Source organism: Pygocentrus nattereri, chromosome 19 (genome assembly GCF_015220715.1).
Source record: "Pygocentrus nattereri isolate fPygNat1 chromosome 19, fPygNat1.pri, whole genome shotgun sequence".
In the NCBI taxonomy this organism is placed as follows: domain Eukaryota; kingdom Metazoa; phylum Chordata; class Actinopteri; order Characiformes; family Serrasalmidae; genus Pygocentrus; species Pygocentrus nattereri.
This window is the reverse complement of record NC_051229.1, coordinates 17,046,263-17,072,986: the sequence shown is the minus strand read 5'-3', so window position 1 is coordinate 17,072,986 and position 26,724 is coordinate 17,046,263. Positions and strand designations below refer to the sequence as shown.

The window sequence follows — 26,724 nt, the reverse complement described above, 5'->3', positions numbered from 1 at the left end:
CCAAATGCCTAGAAACGCCCGATTAACCTAAACGATACAAACTACACATCTAATCATCATTAAAAAGGATGACGAACTGAACCAAACATGTGTTTTTAATCACCTCGTCTTCTCCAGACTGAGTCACCGCAGAAACATTCGTTATTTTGACCAAATATTTGGCTGTAAGTACCGCCTCAGGTAGGTGAGCGTTGCTCGGCTAGCTCTGAACTGTTATGAATGATCAGAGTAGGACGGCAGCCGCAGCCTGCAGAGCGGCTGGGAGGAGCGCTGTGATTGGCTCAATCAGCGCGGAGGGGCGGGGTGTTTTCTACATGTGGGTGTTGCGTAGTTTCAGACGATTGGACCGATGTGGGAGTCGCCGAGCTCTCCGACCGCGGCGGATTGGTTGTTGGGTTCGGTGGGCGGGCCCCGCGGTGGAGCATCGTAACAAATGGAGCTCGCTGCACGCGTGGGGCTCGAGTCGACATTCGAGGAGAACAAGGGATGGAGGAGACGAGTAGCTTTGTCTTCGCCTTCCCAACGAGTTGTTGTGCTTTTCTGTCTTAGTTCTCTTTCCACTTCTCCTCATTAGCCTCTGTATTCTGTACATGCTCGTGTGTATGTAGCCTGGGTGCCCGCTCTCGCCCTTTGCTGCGGTGGACGTCGACGTCGAGTTCAAGGCTTTTGTTTTTGTGCTGGACCTATGGATGAACTTAAGACTACACGGCTTAAGCGGGACAGCAAAACAGCCAGTGCGAACAACTAAATCACCCCCACCAAAACAGAAACAAAACAGCCGAGGAGGGTCAACGCCCGGTTCTCTTCTTCGAAGCGTGGAAAGGATAGTTTCATTTCCCCTCCAGCAGCCACGGAGTCCCCGTGTGGACTAAAAGCAGTGACAGCGCAGAGCTAAGATACGCCACTCGCTCGTTGGCTTCCAGCTCTGTTGCAGGTTCTCCGGTTCTTGGCCCTTTAGATCTCGGATGGACCAGCACCCTGAGGCTCGAGGCTGCACCGCCGGGTCCCGGTGCTCTGAGCTCGCCGTCCGCAGCGAGCCCCCCATGACTTTATCCATCCACACCACCACGGGCACTCGCTTCGAGCTGTCTCTCCCTCCCGAGGAGACGGTGGACGGGCTGAAGAGGAGACTTTCGCAAAAGCTCCGCGTGCCCAAAGACAGGCTCGCGCTCCTGCACAGAGACACGTGAGTTCCGACGCACCTATGGGGCTCTGGAAACTAGAGCAGTGAGGGCGAGAGCTGTACAGCTAGTCTGCTGCAGACTGTCTGTGTGGCTACAGCAGTGCATGCTACAGTGTTGGTGTGTTGCGTGTGTGCCACGTCCCCAAAGCTGTGCTAGAAGCCATATACTGTTTTACTTGACTTAATGAGGTCTAAAGAAGGCTGTAAGGATAAACCCCCATAACACTCGGGCATCATGCTTGAAGTGCATAAAAACTTGCAGAGACGTGTAAAGAAGCGGTTCTCTTGCTGTAGGATCATACACATCTGACTAGGGTCCGCTGCCAAGAAGTTAGCAAAAGCTAATACCTTTTTTCTTGTGTGCCAAATTCTAATTTTCAACCATCATTCGCAAATAATACGTCTTAGTAATATTTGATCTCACTCTGGCATTGCTGCTGTGAAGTGTTCTCAGAATTGGAGAGTTCTTCTAGTTCTCATTTAGAGCAAACTGTACTGCTGTACTGAGATGCCACAGTTGATAGTGGGCTTTTTTGAGTTTAACTTGTGCGCTACACCTTTTCCCTTTTTCAAATGTTCCCTAGTAGATTTGGATGACATGGCCAAATATCATATCACGAACCAGTTAAACAGGACCAGTGATGCTCTCTCTGTAATCAAACATGAAGTTAGGAAGTGGTTTTTAAGTACTGCTGATATCCACAATATGCTCAGAAAAGCACATTGTGATATAATTTGTCATGATAATGACAAATATTGTCATGTTGCCCAGCTCTATTTCCAAGGATGTTGAATCGATCCCGTACTGATTTTCTCAAATAGCTAAAAAAAAACATAGTTTGTCTTGGTTTAATGAATATATTGAAGAAGTCTCCACTGAGTAAAGTTTTCTCTTAAGATTTTCATTCATGATGAACAAGACTTTTGGGACCTACTCTATAAAATGGCTCTCCAGTTGTCAGACCTGCAAGCATGTAACAAGACTTCAACATTGTTACGAAAGATTAAAAAATACCATACTGTGTCAAGAGTGCAAGTGACGTAAAACCTCCACTTTTGACCAGTACAGAGGTGGTGAAAGCCTCCTACTGCTATCATAAATTCTGGGCCCGTTTCCCAGACATGGAGTAGTAAGCATAGTGTGGGATTGTAGCTGGTTCTAACAAGACATCACCGCATAAGTCTGAACAAAGACTGGACTTTTTGGGTAATGGCTTTGTTTACATTGCTTTTCTGTTGGTATTCCCGGTTGCCAAATGAGTAAAATCTCCACTTCTAGGGCAGCATTCTGTTTCTCAGCCCTGTTCAGAATAAACTTTGTTGTGTGTCTGAACAGTAATACCATAACTCTCACGGGTTTGAGTTACAGGAAGGAACGTTCTGAGAAAAACATTGTAAGCTGCGACAGTGTTATAAAACTGTTTTGTGTTCTCTTTCGGACCGGATGCCTCTTGCAACAAATGAGAGTCAGCAGTTTGTCATTAAGGGCTGTCCTTCTCTTTGTGCAGGAGACTGAGCTCAGGAAGGCTCCATGATTTTGGAGTTACGGATGGGAGCAAGTTGACCCTGGTGCCATCAGTAGAAGCAGGGTTAATGGTAAGCCATAGAGTTGAGAGAAATGACAATAGCAAAGTGTTTTGTGCCCAGAAACTGCAAAAGCTACTCTTAAATTTTATACAACACAACCACATAACACACGTATTAGTTGCATTTTAGTTAATGGATAATTTATGGTAGTTACTGAAAGTAAATAATAAGCCTGTGGTCTAAGGGGTCAAATTCCTGTCAAATGATTCAGTATCTGTTTGCAAAGTCAGTTTAACTTAAATGTGTCAGATGAACATTTGGGATTGTTTGACATCTTGATGTTTTTTTTCCCCTCACTCCAGACTCAGACCTCTAGACCAGAGCAGTCCATCATGCAAGCCTTGGAGAATTTGACAGAAACTCAGGTAAGAAGCACTGCGGCCACTCATGGCAGACAGACAGACAGACAGACAGCAGTCATTTCAGAGGAACACAGACATGCATGCTAAGCATTATGAGCTGGCATTCCCCACCAGCTGGCTGTTACTGAAACACTCAGCAATACGTTGCCATTGTAATAAGGAAACCTTCTTTGAAGTGGTGACTTATTAGTAGAAGACAAAATGTTTAATGTCTGTTAATTGAAGCTGTTATATCAATTGATTGTGTTTCTGTCGGTTGCGTGATGTAAAGGGCAGCTCATATTTTCAAATGGTGCAAAAACAAAAATTGAAAAATAGAGCTGTGGTAGGTCAGAAAGATGATTTTAAAAATTAAATTCCAGTTTGAAAGAGTGCAAAGAGTTTTCAACGTGCAAGAGCTTTGCAAAATTTTAACTAGAAATGCAAACAAGCTTTAAGTTGGATTGACTAGGCTGTTGTTGTATGAAATCCAAGGTGGCTGCTAAGGTGTTGATAAGCCTTCACTTTGGTATCCTAGGTTGTTGCTAAGGTGTTGCTAAGCCAATGCGCTGCAATTCATCGTTGCTTTAGTATCCTAAGTGTTTCCTAAGGTGTTACTAGGCTGTTGTTGAGTTAACTCAGGTGGTTTCTAAGGTGTTATTACATCATAGCTATGGAATCCCAGGCAGTAGCTAAGGTTTTGTTAAGTCGTTGCAGTGGTATCCCAGACAGTAGCTAAAATCTTGCTATGTTGCTGTGGTATCCTAGGCAGTTTCTAAGGTGTTACTAGGCAACTGTTGTGGAATCCCAAGCTGTAGCTAGGGTTTTGCTATGGTGTTGCTATGTTATCCCAGGCAGTTGCTGAGGTGTTGCCAGGCTGATACTATAGTATACCAGCTGGTTGCTAAGGTGTTGCTAGGGCATTTCTGTGCTATCCCAGGTAGTTGCTAGACCTTTGCAATGCTAATGTGGACATATGAGTCCTTATGAAATGTTTTTGAGGCAGAGTGTGACAGGTGTTCCTTTTGAGGACCCAGTTAGATTTTAATTTTCTCAACATTCTGCCATTTATTTTCTATGGGAAAAATTTGTTTGAATAAACATTCTATGAAGATTGTTAGAATCGATCCTAAAAACACAAGCTCATTATGTAGGCTCTACAATCCTGCTTTCTTGTCTTGCCTGAAAACTGCGACCTATCAAAGCAATACAAAAAACATATAAAGAAGAATAAAACCAAGAACAGTAATACAGCAACTTAATTGTAGCTCTTATTATTAACATCATTGTCTTGTGCTATACGTGGGGACCTTAATAATATGGAGCTTGTGAACTGTTTGTAGATCAGTTAGAGAACTATCTCTCAATGATGAAGTATCAGTCTAAAAAAATTGGGAATGCTGGTCTTCTTCACCAAAACAATAGGCCTTTGCTGACTCATTCTACAAACATATGTGCGCACATATATGTATATACGTACTTATATACAAATATACATAACTGCACACACATCTACCACACCACCTCTTCACAACTTTTTGGTGCAGTCACCGCTGCATTCACAGTCAAATGCCATGTGATCTTATAGAGGATTTTGCTTTTTATGAATGCACTTCTGTGTATGTCAGAGTTAGTGCAGCATTTCCATGTAAGCAAATCACACAGGATGGGCGAGTCATGTTGCTGAAGATATGGCAGCCTGCCCATTTAAATCTGTGTGTGTATGTATATGTGAACACTGTGCAAGCCCAGACAGACTTCATCCTGTACATACTATGACTGTGTGTCATTTTGGCTTTGCTGTATGAGTCGTCAGCTCGTTTCATCAGTCAGGTTGATAAGAAAAGATTTCCATGAAACGGCTCAGTTAAGATTTCTTATTATAACTTGTCCGCCTGCCCGTATGCTTACTCTCCTTTTCTCTTCCTCTCTTGCTCTCTCTCACTTCTCTTTCACACACATTCAGCGCACCTATCAATCCGAAACAAAACACTTATGGGGCCCCATCTTTCTGCTCGGTTTGGTCATGTTCATCATACAGCTTCACCCCTTTAACTGCAGCCTGTGTGTGTGTTCAGTTCCTCTTAAATACATAACTTGTTGTTACTGTTGATTATTAGGGGTGTAACGACACTCACAGCCCACAATTCAGTTTCATTCCCAACACTAAGAGTTTGAATTAAGAAAAGTGATGACCAGAATCGTGCTGTTGTACAGCTTGCTAATGACATTACAGCTGGGAGGCAGAAGGAGTGCTGGAGAGCGTTGTTGTTTACTGGTTAACAACCTTTAGTCACGCAAGGCGGTAGTATTAGAAGACATAATGAATAGTGTCCATTCTCCATAATGCTTGTTATTGCATTTTTACTTTGCGATACTGTTATCTCTTGTTAATTGACTGTTAGCAAAATTCGAAGGAAGTCCCACACCTCCCTTAGATATTGTTGCTATGTCCAGGAAACTAATTGGCTAACTAATGTTTATCATTAGACATCATTCAAATTTTTAATGAGAACAGTAAAAAATAAAGTGTAGCATAGCTTTTATCAGCTTCAGGAAGGAAATAAACACAGTGATAGGACAGCAGGTGTCAGATATTAAATGTGCCCCAGTCATCTTCCCACCATTTCTTAGACTAGTAATTCAGGTGGATTTACTGCCACTGCTGTTCTCACTGTTGGTTTGTTTTGACAGAGGGAGGAGCATTTAGAGGTGTTGGTGATTGGCTGAGAGCTGTTTTAATCGTACCTTTGTAGTCAATTAACCAAGTATTGAGTACTTTTCTTTTATTAGCCCTATTCCTGAATACTTTAGTATTTGATATGTAAATACTAACAAATAAGTTAACACATCCTCTACAGGGATGTGTAAATTAAATATGCTATTGTCATGTAAATTTTAGTGCTCAGTCTCCATTTCTAATTTAACAAATTTGAAAAAAAGACAAAACATAAAATGTGCCATAACTTTTGCACAGACTGCATGTTTTATTTTCACGTAGAAAATCAACAGAACATATCATAAGACCAGGGTCACCCAAACCTTTGCATGCTACTGTATGCTATTGTGTTGGTAAAGGTGTTACTTGTGAACCCTGACATTCTGTTTACCTGTCTCTGTGCGTGTGTGCGTGCATGAGTAGGTGTGTGTGTCTGTGCATGTACGTATGCAGTGGTTGTCAGTTAACAGATGTGGTTTGGGTGCACAGGTGAAGCGTTGAGGAGAGGCTCCTCAGCAGCAGATATTTATAACCTGGAAATCCTGCCTTGAACTGTAAGGGTGGAGTGCATAGTGTGTGTGAAAGAGTCTCTGCAAGGCTGTTTTGAAACCGCTGGTGCATACCTGTATCTGTGAGAAAAGGTTTCTTCCTGTTTTTCCCTTTTTATAGTGCGAGTGTGCGTGTGTGTTGGTTAGTGCGGGGGTGGGGAGTTCAGGAAGCTGTGCCTTTTTTTGTCAGAGTGTGGCTGGGCTGTTTGCTCTGAGCTACCTTGTGACTGCTTTTTTAGCAGAGAGCGAGGCAGCATGAGATTGAGACTGCATCAGCCAAGAGAGAGACAGTCTAAATGGCTACATAAGTGTGTGCATAATCATATACAGTGGGCTCCGAAAGTCTGTGACCACATAGAATTTTTTCCCATTTAATCCTGGAAATAAACAGTAAAGTTAGAATTTAGGGGGGGGGGGGGGCATAATCTGCAAATACTAGACATTTTGAAATGTATGTGTGTTTTTTGTGCCAATGTCATTTGCAATAAAAAAAAACTATCAAATTAGAAAGGAATGCAAACTAGTAGCATTTGCAGGTGTGTGAGTGTGCCACTTATATGACCCTTTCAGAGCTTTGGCAACAGTCATTAATCACAGTTCCTGCCAATAAATCCATTTGAATCTGAAATTATGTGGCAAGACAGAGAGAGATAGTATAGACAGAGAAAAAGAAATGGATGGAAAAGCAGAAAGAGAAGGAGAGACAATGATAAGTGAGTTTTAATTGAAGGTAATGGTCAGTAGATTTTGTCAGAAACTGACCCAATGCAGCACTTAGCTGGGCAGGGCAGCAGTGGTCATGCAACGACACACCATAAAATCAGAGGTTACTGCACTTGCTTCATTGTCTTTATCCACACATGCAACTAACATTGACTGGTGTTATCCTTTGTTCCCATACTAGAGTCATTGTGACATCATGAGCAATGTGACATCATAATAACTGTTCTATTACATTTAATTCCTTTGATCAGTCTTTGAGATGTAATTTCTAAAATAGTCATCAGTAGATGGACTATTACATTATAAAATTCAGGCCCTTTTCTCTTCATTTCTCATTATTACATGTATGTCGAAAATAGAAGCTGGTGGTATCTACAGCCCTCCATCTCCCTCTCTCCCTCTCCATTCCTAATAGACTAATTCAGCAGGAGAATATAATTGATTCACAAAAGCTGAATGGCTAAAATGGGAACAATAGGGAGTGTGGAGTGTCTAAAAAGATTTCCGGAAATATTGAGCTACTGCTTTCCTGATGAAATGAAGAGATGAGCTGAATAGTCTACAGCCCTCTTACAAGGGGCTGCTTGTTGTGCAGGGATGGATCATGATTGAGCTTTGAGTATTGGATTTTTTTTTTTGCCTCTTTATCAGTGGCGCAGCCTCCACGCTACTGTCCTGTTCACCTCTGCTTTCTGTGACATAATGGTGCTATTGTGGAAGCATGATTCGTATTGAGCTGGCCCTCCCTCGCCCTCCATAAGCAAGCATACCGCATTCAGTGTTTGTGTGTGTGTGTGTATAGGCTTTACACTTATTGATCGCCATATGGAGGAACAGACGTAACAGAAAGATGCTTTTCTACACTGATGAATTGAACATATTGCTGCTGAGGTGATCTGAGGAGAGGACAAGGCTAGTTTGAGCACTGTAGCGTTAACAAATATGTATGCGCACACACACACACGCACACACACACACACACCTCATGATAGACTGAACAGTCTTTGCTGATTATTTCCTGTCTCTTGATTGTCTCTGATGAGCTGCTGACATTTTTAGAGCTGAAGGCTAAAAAGACCTTGTTATGAGGTCATGAAACATATTATGTAGATTACTATTCCTATACTGTTCTACTCTGTTCCAAGCAGGTGGGCTGGGCCTAATGCATTGTGGCTTTGAATGGTGTAATGAATATGTTCCCTTTCTATTAAAGGTTTATTGATTTAATAATGTGTAGCACACACATGAAAATCGCAGGTGTGGAAAACATGGTGGGCATGTTTTTATCTGAACTGGTGGACTTTGCAGAAACATCTGGAATCAAGTGTATTTTCTTGGCCGGAATAGCAAACAAAATAAGTGTTATGATGTTGTCATCTTGATCACAATCATGACCAGTACTGAACAGAGGGTAACAAAAGCCAGTGATTGTTGTTGTTTTGGGTTTGCTGGTCTGAACAGCACTGGCATTGAGTTGGTTAGTCTGGATAGCACTGGGGTTGGGCTTCTTGGTGTGAATAGCTCTAGTGTTGGGTCTTTTAAGCATTTGCCTTTTGTTGTTGGTTTTAACAGCGCTGATGTTGGGTTTGTTAGTCTGGACAGCACTGGTATTGTTTTTTTCCTGGTATGAATAGCCTTGCTGTGTTTTTTTAAGGTTTGCTAGTCTTAGCAGCAGTGCTGTTGCTAGTGTGCTGGTCAGAGTATTACTGGTGTTAAGTCTGTTGGTTTGAACACCACTGGTCTTGAGTGGTCAGTACCTCTCATCGCTCTTGCTGTGCTAATGCACCACAGCTGGTCTGTAGGCCACCATCCTGTTTATTGCCTATTGTTACATCTTCTTTTAAACCTCAGCAGTGAGTAGACTTTATCTCATTCCTCTATTCTCCTCTCCATCTCTTGTGGGGTAATATGCAGTCTTGGTCCACTATAATTGGAAATCATTGGCTCTTAATAGCACTGTGCAGGCAGAGAGAATTGAAGGCCATCTGTGTGGCCTCAGGATCAATGGAGAAGCAGCCGGGTGGAGGCCCTGTCCTCTTTGCCTTGGGTGGGCCTTAATAATGGAAACTAGTCACCTGCTACAGCTAGATTGAAAAAGTAGTTGATTTTTATATGGAAAAATAAGAGATACCCACCATTTCCAGTCTATATATGCCTACTTAGGCTTGAGCTGATTGAAAATAGTGTTGTGAATTGCTGATTGCTGCTATCTGTGTGAGTCAGGCTGATGATTTTAATATAAGAAAACACTTTAAGATGAACAAAAGCAAGCATATTTATTATCAGTTAAAAGGATCCTTGTCTTTTAACATTAGGGATAGCGTCTCGGTCAGAATTGACAGCGTTTTTTTCTATGCCTGCTGAAAAAAATTTGGTGGCAGCACAGGATAGTTGGCCTTTTTTTTCTTTTTTTCTTTTTTTTGTGGAAAACGGCGTTCACTTGCTTGTCACCACAACACCACACCCTCCCCCCTCGCCTTGATGCTATCATTACTCAGCAATGGCTAGGGGGTGTGATCAGATTGATATTGCACACAGTCTCGCAAGCCTATGCCTAATATGGTCCATATATTCAGACAACAGATAGCGTTCGCCTGGACCATCTCCTCTCATCAGTAACCGTACTTGACTGGGTGTTTCATGAGTATGTAATGCTAGCTGTATAATTATTTTTTTCTGTGAGGGCTTAGGTTGCAGTTTGTTGACTGGCGTGCAAATTGGCACAGTGTAAATAGATGGACTGCTATTCGAGTCGTGATCACTTTCCGCTTTCATTCGCCACTCGCCTTTGTGCTTGAAGTGGTCGGCATCGTGACTGGGCTTTTCCACACAGAGAGGGTGAGCGAGCGACAGAGAGAGAGGACTGGGGGGAAGACTGAGCGATCTCTCTCTATTCTCCCCCTGCTCACCCCCAGGTCTGCACACACAGCTCTTTGAGCCTGGTGGTGGGATCCAGCCCCCATAATAATTACCCTGATTAAAGCTGGACCCGTCTGTGAGCTCATGCTTTGGAGGGCTTATATCCTGCCGCCGTGCATGGAGCTCACAACAATCTCTGGTTAATGATTCCCCCTGCGCTGGGCTGGCTCACATCCGGACATTCAGGGAGTCTTTTCTGTGCTGGCAGGGTCAAGCCGTGTTCACGAGGCTAATCAAACAGTCCGCGTTGGCCGCCAGACTCTCCTCTTATGCCATAATAGGATCCTGATATGGTGACACGATTACAGAAGGATGTTTCGCATTAGCATTGAGGTTTATGTGTTCCCTTAGTTCTCTTCTCAAGTGCTAACAGTACTGATCAGCGATCAGATTGTGCCATTCCTAATCTTACAGCATGATAACAGGAGGCTAGAAAGAGCTCATTGTAAATTAGACCTGGAACATTAATTTAAGTTTTAAAGCGATAATTTAGTCTCCCCCAATTCAACATATAGTCAGTCAGCTAAGATGCATTTGGTGTCTGAAGTTTGCGTCTTTATTTTTGTGCTAGTGCTACAAGGCTAACAAGTGAGCAAGCATTCGTTAACAAATTACTTATAAGCGTGATATAAAACCACATTCCTAAAGCATCACATACTTGCATTTTTCAGTTTAAGTAATTTCAAATAGACCTGCTTATGTGGTTTCTGAGAACAGTGTTATCTGTAAAAATATGGACAAAATTCTGGCTTCACAGTGCTAGCAGTGCACTTTTGTCTGTTTTTATAGCTTATAGGATCTCTCCCTGTTTGAGTGCATCAAACAAAGAGACTACTCCATTTGCTGAGTTGGTGCTGAGCTCCACCTCATCTTGGTGGTATTTTTCTCATCTTCCCCCTCCTCCCTTCCCCCTTCCTTTCTTTAAAAAGCAGGCGGTGAGGGAGGGATGCCTGCAAACAATTTCTGAGCTCCAGGCTTTCTTAAAGTTAAAACCCCCCAGATCCCCCACCCCCCCTCGTCCCCCACAACCCTCTGCACAAACCTGTTCTCTCCACTACTTACACATGCATATGCATACACCCACATACAGTGTTTTCCTTCACCTTTATCTGATTCTATCGTGTTGTGATCTGTGCACCATGCTGTTTTGTGTTCCACTCACTCCTTAAAGAAGCCTTTGCTACCCAGCATGCTCTTTCAAGCAGAGCTGTCTGTTGCAGTTGACTACACACCCCTCCCGCAGACTCTCAACACACAAATAGAACTGATGTCACTGTTGTAAAGCTTCCCTACAGCAGCCTGATCGAATAAAATTTTGTACTGTATGTTTTTCAGTCTCTCATTCGTAGCTTATTAATGGGGAATTCCACAGATTTTTTTTTCAGTATTATTCTGTCATTATGGTGTAAATAAAGTAATTTAGGGTGCTTTTATGGTAGGTGGTTCACTGTAGAGACGCTTACAAACTCACATTTCTTTACTGTGGTGCTGATTAGAAACCGGGGTCGTGATATCTACAACGAAAAATAGCATAACTAACTTAGTTAGCATAAATAACTTTATTAGCTATGCGAACCCACAAATGTCTTCGAAGGTCTTATGTGTAGTGTCGATAATGGTAAAATCGTGGAATCTGGAAGATAGTTATCTTTGGCCTTACAATAACTTGCATGTTCCCTTCTGCCATGAACTGATTTTTAAAATGTGTTTTAGACCAAAATCTCATCTCAAAATGATCAGAAAACAATGTCTCAGGTATCAGACACCTTATTTGTAACCATTTCTTATGACTTTTTGTGACGAAGCTTTTAAAGACAGAAATGCTTTTTTCTCTGGCTACTGTCAGCATCACTGTGAACAATTCTCACTCTGGTATTTTCTCTAGAATGAAAGCATTTCACATAATGAGACTCTGAACGACTTTGTTTACATCTTGACAATTCAGTTATGCAGACATTATGGTGGAATTCCCCTTGAAAACAGTCAAAGTGCAGATTGTAAACTTTCAGTCACCATCACATTTGTTTTTTTAAGTATGATTTCTATTATGGTTAGTTATCTATACAGTTTTGTCTTGCAAAAAGGAACACCTTTACTATGTTTTTGTCATTTTTTTGTTATAGAAAATGAATGGGGGAACAAAGCCAGAAGTGCTGACTCAAACCTGTGGATAGAGAGTAATTAAATGTTAATATATTTCTTTGTCAGTAGTTACTTAATTGTTTTAATACTACAGCAAAGAAGCATTTATAACTGGCCCCTCACAGGTATGCTGTTAAAAATGCGCTCATATGCACTCGTAAATTTTACCGAGTGCGCTATGATTGTATTGTTCAGGCAGCGTTCAGTAGGCAAAGAAAGAAGACACCAGTGGGTGGGAAGGCCTCCGAGAACTGCCTGGTGAAAAGGTTACTGCATATTTCCCAGACTCCTCTGGTGTCATGCTCCGCCTGCAACCATGACTGACACCTAGCAAAGAGATGAGAGCCATCAATCAAACTTAAGGCCACCTGCCCACGCACACACACAAGGCACACATAGTAGATACACGCTTTTGCTCTCACACACCTACATGTGGGTAACCTTTACGCTTGGGGTTCCCGAATGTTGTAAGAACTTTTAAGTTTTCTGTGTTTCTGAGCTTGTGTTTTTGCCATGTGGTTGCTTCCACTGAAATGCTGGGAGCTAGCCGTTTTTGCGTCACAGTGCAAATATGAGAAAGAACAAGCAAAAAGCGGATTTTGCTCCTTCGCCTTTTTTTGCTGTTGTTTGCTTACATGTGGAGCACTTAAATAATAGTAAAACAGCAGTACATCCCCTGTCTTCTGCATTTCCTCCTATTGTATAACACTGTTCCCTGTTACAGCTTACTGTCAATTAAAAGGGCTTAGTTTTGGTTTCGGAAGTGGGGGAGCAGTATAAGCTTCCTTAGTGTACATCTGTGTCGTAATGTAGTTCTGCTTCAGCAGGATTTTTATCAAACAGTCCATGTTATAATTCTGCCTCTGTCATCCAGATTGCAGTAGCCAAGCAGCAGTTCCCCACCAACATCTAGCTAATTTTGAACATACTAAATTTGCTAGCTTTTCAGAGCAACATGAATTCTCAAATTTCACCACAATTTGAATAAAAAAAAAGTCAAATAAATAAAACCACAGTACTCGAATATTGATAATATAGACATTGGATGCAGTTGAATTGCCTTTAGCTCAATGCATCGCAAATTATTGATGCATTTTTACGCCCCTGCCATTCTCATAACATTAATGGTGAACACATTCTATGAGCAGACTAATTAGCTCTCAGACATGTGACTCAGTTGAAAGTCTTTTGAGCTGAAGTGTCTCTCTTCCTTATTGCAGACTGCTCTGCCTTATTAGCTGAGCACGTGCTCATAGTGTTCTAGGAGTTCTTAGTGTTCTAGCATTGCGTGCCGTGGTTAGGAGCAAAAGAGAAGTAGGCCTTTTATGAGCGTCAGTGAGCCGGCGCTGACATCACTGCAGTGGTTTGTGATTCATTCACATCAAAGTTGGCTGGGCTTCCCTCACTTGGCCACTATTCGAGTAGTCATCTTCTCCTCCAGGGGCTGAAGGCCTCTTCAGGCTGCTCAAAGTAGGAGTGCTGGAGCAGGGTGGCCTTTTGCGGGAGGGTTTCGTCTTGATGCGGCATATTCGTCATCAGACAAGTATGCTGGGCTGGAGATGGAGCGGCGTTAGTAGAACAGGGGGTGATGTAGGTTGCTCAGGCTTGAACCGTGAAGCGTAAAGGGTGTTCTGGTGTTTTCAGTCATGATCATGGAAAATTGCGTTTTTGTGGGCCTATATGGCTACTGTTTGCACCGTCTAGTACAGTAAATGCAAAAGCCCACCCTTAATTTCTTTCATTTCCAGTTTCAACACCTATTATATATTAGTTATTAATTTTTAGCATAAGAAGAAAGACGTAGAAAGCATTTAAATTATACAGAAGTCTCAACAACTAAATATATTTTGCTAGCACATCCTTTGCCATATAGCTTCCATTATTTTCAGGAGACTTCCTTTCAGTTTTTCAAAGACATCTGTGAGGGATGTTTTTCCACACTTCCAAAGTTTAGTTATAGAAGTTGGTCGCATTTTTCTCTTCTCACAATCCAAGTAATCCCAAACATTCACTCACACACACACACACACACATTTTCTAAGCCGCTTCTCCCTCAAGGTTGCGGGCCCAAACATTCAGTGACTTTTAAAGTCTGAACCCTGTTTTTTTTTGTTTTGTTTTGTTTTGTTCTGTTTTTGAACTTATTTTCTTTTGACTTACCCCTTTCTTATGCAAGTGGACTATCTTAAATCTAACCTGTTGAGACATACAGTAAAAAAAATGAATAGCTTATACTTAATGGCCATTTTGACTGTAAATTAAATGGATTAAGGGTAGTCTCTGATATTTGCATAGTACTGTATAACCATCTAGGCAAACTCAAACTTTTTCTGATGCTGAACCTTTATCCTCAAGGTTCTCAGTGACACTGCACATCAAGAGGCATGTCATTTTGACATGGCAAATCCAATTAAGCTTTTTGTTGCACAACTTGTTTTTGTTTGATTGAATATTTGTTCATTATGATTAGATATGTAATTGATTAACAACCCATGCATATATTTTTGACCAGTCCACAGGCAAAATGAGCATGTGTTGTGGTCACTGAAATGCCCTAGTGCACAAACTTGCAAGCCACTGCCTTGAGTGAATCAACTTTTGTAGAAATCTGTGGTTTTAACAGTCTCATTTATTGTAACCAAACTACTTCTTGGATATTTAAGTCATAGATATGGTTTGTGTGGGAAGTGAGTACTGTAGAAGTTTCTTAATGTGTCTCACAATCATAGAGACGTTGCCTTCACATTCTTCTCCCCTCTCTTCCTGTTCCCAGGTCGGTGACTTTCTTTCGGGCCGCTCTCCGCTGACCCTCGCCCTGCGCGTGGGCGACCACATGATGTTCGTGCAGCTGCAGTTGGCTGCGCAAAACTCAGGCGTCCAGCAGTCCACCACCAGGAGTCCCTCAGGCGCGACTGAGAAGCCTACAGAGCCCTGCAGGGGTGGCGCCAGGCATGTCCACATCCCACCCACGCCGCATAGCAACCTGAGGGCATCACATGGACATCACACGTACCCTGCTCAGTTCACACCCCCCTCCAGCCCAACCGTACCTGCTGGCTCTGCACCCCACCTCCACTCATCTGCAGGTGCTCGCAGCCCTGTCCCAGGACAGTCCACCTACCCACAGGTAATTCTGGAAAATGGCCCAGATGAGATCAGTGTTGTTTGCCTATTCTTATATCCAGTTGTACAGACTGTTGTTGAACATAAAACAGTATCATCGTCCTTTTAATAACTGTAATTAATCTCTTAGTGATTAAAATAATTAATCATGATTAATTGCATTTGCTTGTGCATGCCTTGGCCAGTGTAGTCTGATTACTGATGTTACTGATATTGCCACATTAGCTGTGTGTTTGGCGTGTAAATCACAAAATTTAGACTTGATAAACAATTTCATGGCATGAAAGTAGCTAGAAATAATGGAACACCTAAAAGCTTCATATGAAGAGAGAAATACACCCTCACTTATAGCAACAGTTGACTTTAACACCAGTAATTATTTAATGCTAATTATTGTTCAGTAAATAGTATGTCTTAGTAAGTACTCAGTAAGTACTGTGCTTTATTCAGTTATTACTATGAAACTAACATTGATTTATATGGTTATGAGAGAGCAGTTGATGTGTGGGCCACACACGGACCTTTGTAGTTAAATGTGTTAACTTTTAGAGCCAATATAGAAAATTATCTCTAGAGTTGTCAAATACCCTGAGTGTGCATGCCTTTTTATGTATTGTGGCACCTTCTCCCTGCTTTTCTTAACCAAGTTTCTCTTAGCCTTATCTGCTTTATTAAGCTATTTATTTCCAAAAGCAAAAACAGCAGTCCGTTTAGCTTCTGTATAGGGATCTTCAGAATGCTATAAAGAGCAAGATTCCCTCTAACAAGCTCACTGTATGGTTTTGCACCATGCATTGCTTTTGCTGTATAAAGATAAGTGAAATGATTGTGTGTGTGTTTCTCAGGGTGAGTGTGGGACTCCAAGCTTCAGCAGCAGCTCCAGCTCGTGGCTGAGTCGGAAACCAGGTGCTGTGATAGAAAGCTTCGTTAACCACGCCCCTGGAGTCTTCTCAGGAACCTTCTCAGGTATCATTCAATGTGCAAAGTACTGAGTGTATATTAGTTAGCCCCTTAACGGTTGGCTAATTACTTACTTACTAATCTTATTCAATAACTTTAAAAATGACTTATTTTGTATTTTTACAGCTACTATGAAACTAATATGTAATTATGAGAGGAATTACTTAAAGTATTGAGCCATGTGTAGGTGTAGCTGACCAAGATTCAAATTGAAATAAGGTTCTCCTTAACCCCAATTATAGTTGATGCTGAAAGAAATAAATTAAATATTACAACACTGTAAAAATAACAGTAAAATTGAACCTAAACATTTAATACAACTTCACAATTTTATTGACTTAACTCCACCTGAGAGGATAGGAGTTTTTTTTTTTTTTTTTTTTTTTTTTTTTTTTTTACAGCTTAGTAGCTAACTTAACACTGAATGTTGTTCATATTTATAGATAAGTTATAGTGTTTAGTGTTTCAGCAGTTAATGTTTCATATTTTTCATAACTCTTTTTCTCTCTCTGTCTGCAGGCACTTTGCACCCTAACTGTCAGGACAGTAATGGGCGTCCTCGCCGTGACATCAGCACCATCTTGCAGATCCTCAACGATCTCCTGAGTGCCACACGCCACTATCAGGGCACTCCATCTGCCCTTGCACAGCTCCGCTGTCACACACAGGGCCCCTCATCACCCCGGGCAACGCCACCCGCTTCACCATCACCACCCGCTTCACCTTCTTCATCATCCACCATACGACTCCCGTCAGTTCCGACTTCCCCGTCACCACTGTCACCTACCTCAGACAGAGTGTCTCTCAGCCATAGCCGCATCAGCAAACCCATTGGTGAGTTAGAGCCAGCGGTCACACTAAAGGCCACCAGCCGACACATACTTACACCTAATAGACACAGAGCACACATTTGGCCACACAGCTAGACTCAGGCAACCTTTACATGTGGAATTCCCAGGAGAATTACACACAGGCTTGTTACCTGTTGTTACTGTGTGTGTGTGTATGTTTATATAAGCGCGTACTTGCATACTTGGTACTAAATGAGTGTGTCTGCTTATGAGTGTGTCGGTGTGACATAAGAGTTTTATATTTGAAAATGCTAGTCATAGCATAACCTGTACAATCATAACGGCTTTACAAGTATTTTGCTCATTGAAAATCTGTCTGCAAATTCTGATTTTCTCAAATGTCACATGGCACGAGCAGCAACAAAGCAATTTTATTGTTATATGCTTTTAAGAAAGAGTGGGCAGGTTATTTTATCATAAAGAAGACCCCATATCCATTTGATGGTGGAATGCCAAGGCCAGTAGCCCTTTTGCAAATATAGTTTTGTTTTTTTTTTCCTTCAGTTAGGCTGGTTCAGTATATCAAGTCAGGTTGTGTAACCCTACAACAACCATGAAAATGTGTTATTGTTATAATAATGTTTATTTATTTGTATATTAATGTGTTTTATATGTGTGTCCAAGTACAAAAAGTTTTCATTTGTGCTAAATAACTTTAAAATACAATTTTCTGGATAGTAAAATTGCTGATCCATTTTAAAAATTAATTTATAGCAAAGTAAAACAAATACCAACACATTGAATAGATTCTTCCAGAAACACATGCACATCATTCTTCTTAGTTAAAATGTTTTAAATGATCTTGAGCTTTATTTGTCATAGACCTGTGTATGTCTGTGTACATCTGGGTCTGTTTGTTTGAACGTGTGCCTCTGTGCATTAGTGCTGTATTTGTTTGTCAGTGAACGGATACGTGTGCAGTGGCAAATTAGCAGCAAGGAATGTTGTTTTAGTTGTGATTAGTAACATGATTAGTGTTAATGAGTTGATTGCTCTGTGCGTGGGAGTTCGACTCACATTACATATTAAATGGCCCTTCTGAATAGCTTCACTCTTAAGATCTGCAGGCTTTTCTCCCACAATCCTCCACAGTTTTCCTGCTGTTTCCACTGTTCTACTCCAGATCTCTAACCTCATCTGCGAAACACGCACACATGCTCCTTGCCAGTGTGCTTTTGCCTTTATATGGAACAGTCTGCACAGATGCGCGCACACACACACACATGCTCGCTGGCTGCTGACAGAAAGTGCACTGTGGGGGCGTTGACAGAAAAGAAGCAAGCACAAAGTGAAGTTTCATTCCTAAAGCGTTTTTGGGTTGCGTTAGTCGGGCTCTGTGGTCAACAATGCATTTAGCCTTAGACTTCAGTACTGATAGGAACCATTTGGCTCATACGCACACATGCCCACAGACAGAATGGTAAAAGGTAACTGGACGGACTGACTTCAGTCAGGGCTCCACTGCTGTGTTTGCATTCCTCTCATTCACTCCACTGATTCAGCCTTCAGTGTCACACACACACACTTGTTTTTATACAATATGAGGACATAGGGTTATACATACATCTCTTGTGTGTGTGTATATATATAAAAATATGTCCCATATATATTGTGTTTGAACAAAGCAGTTGCTTTTGATGATGTAATTAATAATGACATAATAGTCAATCCATTCTCGACAATGCATTTTTGCATTGCAATATCACAATGTCATTCTTACTAGAAAGTAACTATATGTAATAATTTAATAATCTTTTACATAATTTTCAAGCACGAGCTGCCCTTTACAATGTGAAATGATGAACTGAGCTGATTTTGTGCCGAATTCCAATCTCAGTGACCAGAAATGGTTTTGATCGTTTAGTTTTATGCCAATACATGTTCTTAATGGAAACACTTTGCAAAGTCAGGAGCATTTAATGTCCTAAAAATGTACAAAAACAAGTCACACACACACACACACACAGAGCTGCTGGAATGGCCTGAGAGTGACCTAGAATTCACAGTGAGCTCTGTGCTTAATCTCTACACATCACAACCATGCTGGTGAACATTAATCTGTTACACACACACGCGCGCACACAAACACACACAGACACAAACACACACAGACTCTCATGCACCTGAGCTTGCCTGTTTTCCAAGAATGAGTGTGTGTGAATTATTTAGAGGTCCTGGATCATAATAGCTGTCCGTATGAGCTCTTGGGAGCCAATAGGAGCCAGACATGTGGGTCAGAGTGTGTGTGTGTGCACAGTGGAAACATGCTGATGAAGCTTAAATGATGCATAAGGCAAGGCGGGCCGCAGGGCTGTGGAAAGAACAGACCTCCTCCTCTCTCCTCCAGTGACCCGTGACCTGGGCCTATGCCATGCCAGAGCTTTGTAGTGCCACTGGACACTTTCTGACCCATCCAGCAGCTTTCTGCAGCCACTTGTTAATATCTGAAATGGATGGAATGAGTACCATAAGATAGCATCTATTATCTTCTCTTTTCCTGAGTGGTCTCTCAGCATGCAGCCAGATATACGATTGTGAAAGTGTGTTACGTGTGTGCGAACAAACACACCTAATTGTAAAATTGTAATGATCTATAAAGTTGATACCTCAGTAAGTACCAAAAGAGAGATCTATTTCCATAAAACGTTTTTTAAAAACGTGATTCCCAAACAAGTTGTTTGCAGCAGCCTATAAGGTCTCAGTATATGTTGAACTAAAATAAGTTATTTAGCGTTTTTTTGCCTGGCGCAATGGTGAAATTTTAGCTGGTGATGAATTACCATATAAATAATTACAATTAACAGTTTACTTGTTCATTTTATGCAGCTATTAAATAAAGTGGCTAGATTGGCTAGCTGTCAGTACTTGAAAAAGAAACATTATATTGAGCTCAAATAAACAAATATTACTCACCATTGCTCTCTAAAGGTTTATAGGTTATAGCGTCAAGTCAGAGGTTAAAACCTTTGTTGTTTTCATGACTAGTCTTAAGTGCATTTACTGTTTTCCTCCATTTATATGCATTGACCTCAACCCAACAGATGAAAAAGCACGCATACACATTTTCTAAGCCGCTCTCCCTCAGGGATACACCCTGGACAGGTTGGCAGTCCATCACAGGGCAGACAGACAGACATACACACACACCTAGGGGCAATGTAACTTTGGACTTTGGAAAGTGGGAGGAAACCGGAGAACCCAGAGGAAACCCACGCAGACACGGAGAGAACATGCAAACTCCACACAGAGAGGACCGTGGTCACCCAGTTGGGGAATCGAACCCGGGCCCTCCTTGCCGTGAGGCAACAGCACTACCCATTCTGTCTTGCAATGTAGACAAATGATCGTGAAAGATAAAAAATGTGCCAAGTAATTGCAATCAGCTCAATTAATAGCAATCAGGCAGTTGTAATTGTGATTATTCTGGATGCATTCTATAGTTTGGATTTCCACTGTTGTTCAAAAATGTCCAAAAAAAGTCCAGACTTGACTGATACTGTATGTATAAAAGAGAGCAGGACTAGAACAACTAGAACACTATGATATTAACATTCTGCACCTTGTCCATTGCTGGGTGATAACCGATGCTTGAGTGTCCCCTTTTGTTTTCTTCTCTGTCACAATAAACACACTAATAATGAAAGTGAAGCTGGATGGGCAGCACAGTGGAATTCCTCAATGCAAATACCGAAACTAAAGGCCAGCCTAATGTTGAAACTTCGCAAAACAAAAGCAGACAGGAGAAGAGAGACAAAGTTCGTGTTTGGCTGGTTGCTGTGTCGTTTCTCACGTCCGTAGTTTTAGGTTACATAATATTTCCCGTACAGCTGCATCTGTACCTGAAGTGTTGCATAAAGGGCTGATTGCAGATCTTGATTATTTTTGAGACATTACATAATTACTGGGGGTTCTTCATTGACTAGGCTTATTTCACAGGTGTCTCTAGTTCTCCAAATGTTGCTGAATGCAGTGTGTCTTCCATGTTTGTGGTGTGATTAGCAGCACATAAGACTCATGTCGATTTCAAAAGAGACAAACGCACTGACAAGCATAATGGCTGGGGCACAATGTTTCGCAAAGCATACTGATACTACTTTTGCAGTTGTACATGCATGGAAGATTAAGCTGATTTGTATTGACTGCAGTATGGGGATTTAAGTGCAGTATATGGATGAAAATGGTGTTTGTATCCAGACATGTATGCAAATTCCTACAATATGTTAAAATACTTTACTGTTCCAAAGTTTGAAATGACTTATAATAATAATCTTATATACAATGTTAATAAAGCAATATTTTTACAAAGATTTACAGTTGTGTACAAGATTTGGAGCATCCCTTATTCAAATCATTGTTGATTTTCAATTAATTGTGCATTAAAAATGCAGTGTGTTGCATGCAATGAATGCAATGAGTATGTTAACTTATTTTCACTTAGAAAATCAAAAACATTATTTTTTTTGACAACGCATAATATTCTTAAAGAGAATTATCTTTAATTAATTCCTTCTTTGTGTATAGTGTTTTCAGTTATCATGAAACCTTTATATTACTGGTCGTTATTCTACACACATTGAAATGTCTGTACTTTTTTTTTTTTTTTTTTACAGTTCACGTTTTAAACATTATCAGCTACTGTGTTTGTTTAATATTATTGAAAACATAAATTCCACATTTTAATAAACTTTTTTAACTGTGGTTGCTAAAGTACCGTGAACTTGCTTCTGATTCGCAATAACTGAAGTGTTTTCGTCTCTTTCTCCCACAGGTGAGCCTTCCAGGCAGACAGAGAATAAGGCCACACGCTGTAAAGTGGAGCGCCTGCAGCTTCTCCTGCAGCAGCGGAGGCTTCGGCGGCGGGCCAGGCGGGAGCCCCGTGGGCCATACCACTGGTTGGCCAACCGCAAAGCGGCCCGCAGCCACAGCAACAGCAGCCTATCCAGCGAAGGCTCTCTGGACCTGGACTACGATGAGGCACTCTGGAAACCCGACGTTCAGGCCGACATGGGCTCCGAGTTCGTCCTGGCATGAGGGGGGAAGAGAGACCAGCAAAGAAAAACTGCGGTACGCAGGTGAATAGAGCAAGGGACAAAAAGGGGAACAGCTGAAAGAGAAAGAAGACGTAGTGTTTGAAGACTGGAAGACCAAGAATTTGCTCTGCGCCTCAGTGGTGTAACATCATATTGGAATGGGTTGGACTGTGGTGGTTTGGTCAGTCAGTCTGGACAACCAAAAACACGCAAAATGTCTGAATTCTGAAAAAGAGAATTGCTCTTTTATGGTTGTTGAGGTGTACTTACAGAACATCTCTTGGGACGTTTTTACAGACTGGATGCGTTCTGAACTTTGTTGGAACATTTAGTGGAACATTAGTTCACAAAGGACGCCATATTTTCTCGTTGGAAACCCGTGTTTTGTTTCTTGAAAGTCCATTTTCTGTCATTGGGAACCTTTGTTTCGTATTGGGATCCCATAATTCTCTTACTGGGCATTGATAATTTCACTCAACCTTCTCAACATGGTGGTGGTTTTGTTGCTATTGTTGTTACAAAATGCGTCATGTAGCATTACAAAGCAAGAATTCAGGTTTTTGTCTCCAGTTTCTAACATTTTGCACACTCCTGCATTTTTATTGACTTGTGAGCATTAAGTTTTATTTCCTTTTTTTTCAGTACTCCATTTGATTGACCAAGAGAGAACTTGAGAGAAATTGAACTGACTTATCTATGCGGTTTCAGTGTCGTCAACCTGCAAACTAAGAGAGCATTTATTACGAAAAAAGACACTTTCCTTTCATGTTTTTATTTATGAGTGGAACCTCCATTTATTCAACACTTTTTTTTTTCTTCAAAATCGTGTGCACATGTCGTAAAACTGTATCTGCTGGTTAAAGTATTAAGGTGATATTACAGTGCCTCTGTTTACCTTTTACTGTATTGAAGCGTCAGATAACATAATCTGAATTTTTTTTTTTTTTTGCTGCTACAAAGGATGATGAACCAAGGAGAGGAGTATTGTCTGGCCATTCATCTCATTTTAACTATGACCTACTTCTGCAGGAATGCAGCAGATGCATGCTTCTCTTATGTACATGAGTGGGTCTGGTCACAGTTTAGCTCCGTAGCACCATTTTCCAGTCAGTTTAAGAAAAGAAATGACTATTTTAGCTGGATTTTTGGGGTTTTATGTCATTTTTTTCCTCCCACTGTTTCGTCTGATGTTGCACCATATGAAGCCTAAAATGAAGATGTCATTAGTAACATTTGTTCTCTTTGGCCCATAGCCATGTCAACTTTTGTATGGCCTAGGAAATGCTGGGAAATTGATGTTAGAAAAAGACACTCGTCTTTATCATAGGTGGATGGACCTTGTGTACAGTGGCCTTACCTGTCTTTAAAATGGTGAAAAGTACAGGCACTGGAGACTTTCTGTGGATTCTTTATGTTTATCATGCTTTTTGTGTCCAGGCTGTCTATCGCTGCGAGCATATGACAGCTGTGTCCCGTGCTAGAGAATGCATTTTTGCTCTTCAACAACATGACTGAGACCAAGGGACGCTGTCTTTATGTACACAAGATCCTGTGTGTCTGTTGCCTTTTGTTGCAAGACGGCCCACAAAGACCTTCTCAGCTGAGGAAAAAAATGATAAAAGAGAGCGCTTGCTGTATTTTTTAGATCATGATGTAATGTCTGTCCTCTGTCTGAGCTTTTGTCTACTGTTCATCCTGTCTTTTCTCAATGTTACTTGTTTAAAGATTTCAGATTTTGAACCATGACTCTCCACAATTAAACTAAACATTAGAAATTAGACAATAGTCCAATTGAACAGTGTCACCCTATTAGTTTATTGGAGCCATCATAACAAATTCTCATATCTCAGTAATGGTAACTTTATAGGAGTTGGGAAAAGGGTCGAGTTCAATGTATGTTAATGTTACAAGTTTATTTCAAATGAATTTAAGTTGATATGATGGTGAAAATAAATCATTACAACAGGCACTTCTGTTCCTGAACCAGGTCCACAAAGTGCTCCCAATCGAATGCATGTAACTTGTTAGAAAGAGGCTGAATTGATCATATGAGTAGTTGATGAGAAAACATATGCATTTTGCTTTTAAAGTTGTGATTGTGTGATGCCAGTTTTTGGTTCATGCTGCATTCTTTGTTGCCTGTACGGTCTTGCAGTCTCACAGCAGGTGGTGAAGAGTCTCAGCTCATGGTCTTGCGCTAGGCCAGTGTAGCACGTTTTTTATAACTGTTTTAATTTATAAAGCCGATCTGGTAACTGTGAAGAAACTGTATTTGACATTTGCTTTTCTCTTTTGTGTTATTTTCCCTTCTCTTTTTTGTGTAAAATTAAAACTGGTATTGTAAAAAGTTGGGGAGGGAGGGCAACTGGGGGAACAACTGTTTTTTTTTGTTTGTTTGTTTTTTTTTATTTGTTTTTTTTGTTCATAAGCAATACATTTCAGTGTGGCTTGCTGTAGAACTCTTTTCCTTTTTAGGTAATAAATTTAAGAGAGAATACAATTTCAGTCTCTAGTATTTTTTTTATGACCTATTGATAGAATGGTAGCCTCTTAAATTCCTTGGAACCACCGGTTGTTCCAAAATGCACTGTCATATTCTTCATAACTTTCATTAAATTTCATAAACTACATTCAAAAAGTGGATGTCATATGAGAGCTGTAGTTGTCTTCTTTCCAGTCAAATAGATGGGTACTGTAATTTTAAACCCTTATAATAGAAGAAGCTGAACTCACAATCTTTTTTTTATCTACTGAAAGTCAACCTATTTTTCCACAAATGTGGGCTATAAACTATAAACAGATGCCATCTCTTCGGTGATCTGCTCTGTAAAAATTATTTTCATAAAAAATACAAAGATTTTTGCCAGTAAATGGTAAGCATATAGCAATATGTGTGATCATAAAACACATTTTCTGTTAATTTGAGGGGAGCTATTGCATTTATTTTATGCAGTTACTGAATTATTTGCCTTACAATTTAGCCATGTAAATTCAGATGGAAAAAACTAAATATACCCTGGAGAATAAGAGGTTAATGCAAAGTGAGGTGGCTAAGATGTAAAGAAAGCCATCGAGTGGTTTGATGTGAAACGCTCTATTCTAGAGAAACTTCTGTAGTCAAAATTATTCACAGTGAGGATATCTGAGGAGTTTAATGCCTCTGAAAACTCTTTCACAGAATGCTATTACTCACAATGGTAACAAATGCAGTGCATGATGGCTAAGACTTTATGATAGTTTTGCAATAATCGTTTGTCTAGCTTCTGCTTGCTGCGATATGCTTATGACTACTGTCTTCAATGGCCAACCAGGCATCTGAAGTGTTTAGTGCTTCTAAAAGCTTCCTCACAGTTGAAACAGTTAAAAATATGCTGCCTAAACATTGTTCATGATCATTTCTAGAAAATTGTGGCACTATTTTTAAAAAACATTTATGATGAAGACGCTCATGCAGGGTGTTATAGGGCTGGGCGATATGGCAAAAAATATTGTCATGATACTTAGACTTTTTAAGGATATACAATGTGGGTCACAATGTTTAGTTTTTCTGAAATGTAATAAATTGCAACAGATGAGATAGATCCTGTACTGCTACATATAAAAGTCATCATCATCGTCATTAACTGCTTAATCCAGATAGGGTCGCGGTAGCATTTGGCAGAGCAGAGAATCCCAGATGACCCTGTACCCTGCAACTTCCTCCAGCTCATTCCCAGGGACCCCAAGCCGCTCCCAGGCCAACTTGGAGATGTAATCCCTCCAGTGGGTCCTAGGATGACCCCAGGGTCTTATCCCGGTAGGCCATGCCTGGTACACCCCCAACGGGAGTCATCCAGGGGGCATCCGAATCAGATGCCCAAACCACCTCAGCTGGCTCCTCTCAATGCAGAGAAGTGGCGGCTCTACTCCGAGCTCCTCCCGGTTGGCCGAGAACCTCACCCTATCAAATAGAGTGTAGTCCGCCACCCTGCGAAGAAAGCTCATTTCCACTGCTTGTATTCGCAATTTCATTCTTTCGGTCATTACCCACAGGTCATGACCATAGGTAAGGGTCGGGATGTAGACTGACGGTAAACAGAGAGCTTTGCCTTATGGCTCAGCTCCCTCTTCACCACTACAGTCCGGTACAGTGACCGCATTACTGCTGCCCCCTGTCCCAGCCTGCAGCCAATCTCACGATCCCTCATCCCATCACTCGTGAACAAGACCCTGAGATACTTAAACTCCTCCACCTGGGGCAAGTCCTTTCCCCTTACCTGGAGTGGGCATGCCATCCTTTTCTGGGCTAAGACCATGGACTCAGATTTGGAGGTGCTGATCCGCATACCACCCACTTCACACTCAGCTGCAAACCACTCCAGTGAGCGCTGGAGGCATCCATGTGATTCTGCCCAAAGAACAAAATTGTCTGCAAATAGCAGAGATGCCACCCTCCAGCCTTCACACATAATGCCCTCCTGACCTTGGCTATGCCTTGACACCCTGACCATGTATATCACGAACAGGAGTGGAGACAGGGCACAACCCTGCCGGAGCCCAAACCTAACACTGAAAGGGTCCGACTTAATGCTGAGTATACGAACACAGCTCTCACTCTG

The 26,724-nt window shown here is 41.3% G+C and overlaps 1 protein-coding gene across 1 annotated transcript; it reads left to right on the top strand.

Moving 5' to 3' along the window:
* The first annotated feature begins 470 nt into the window (after nucleotides 1-470).
* Nucleotides 471-24,626, top strand: LOC108427201 (midnolin). The gene is made up of 7 exons (XM_017697186.2): nucleotides 471-1,186; nucleotides 2,692-2,779; nucleotides 3,073-3,135; nucleotides 14,936-15,289; nucleotides 16,131-16,251; nucleotides 16,765-17,079; nucleotides 21,865-24,626. Exons 1-7 carry the CDS (start codon nucleotides 966-968, stop codon nucleotides 22,125-22,127), a joined length of 1,425 nt encoding a protein of 474 aa, XP_017552675.1. The 5' UTR covers nucleotides 471-965; the 3' UTR covers nucleotides 22,128-24,626.
* Nucleotides 24,627-26,724: the final 2,098 nt, after the last annotated feature.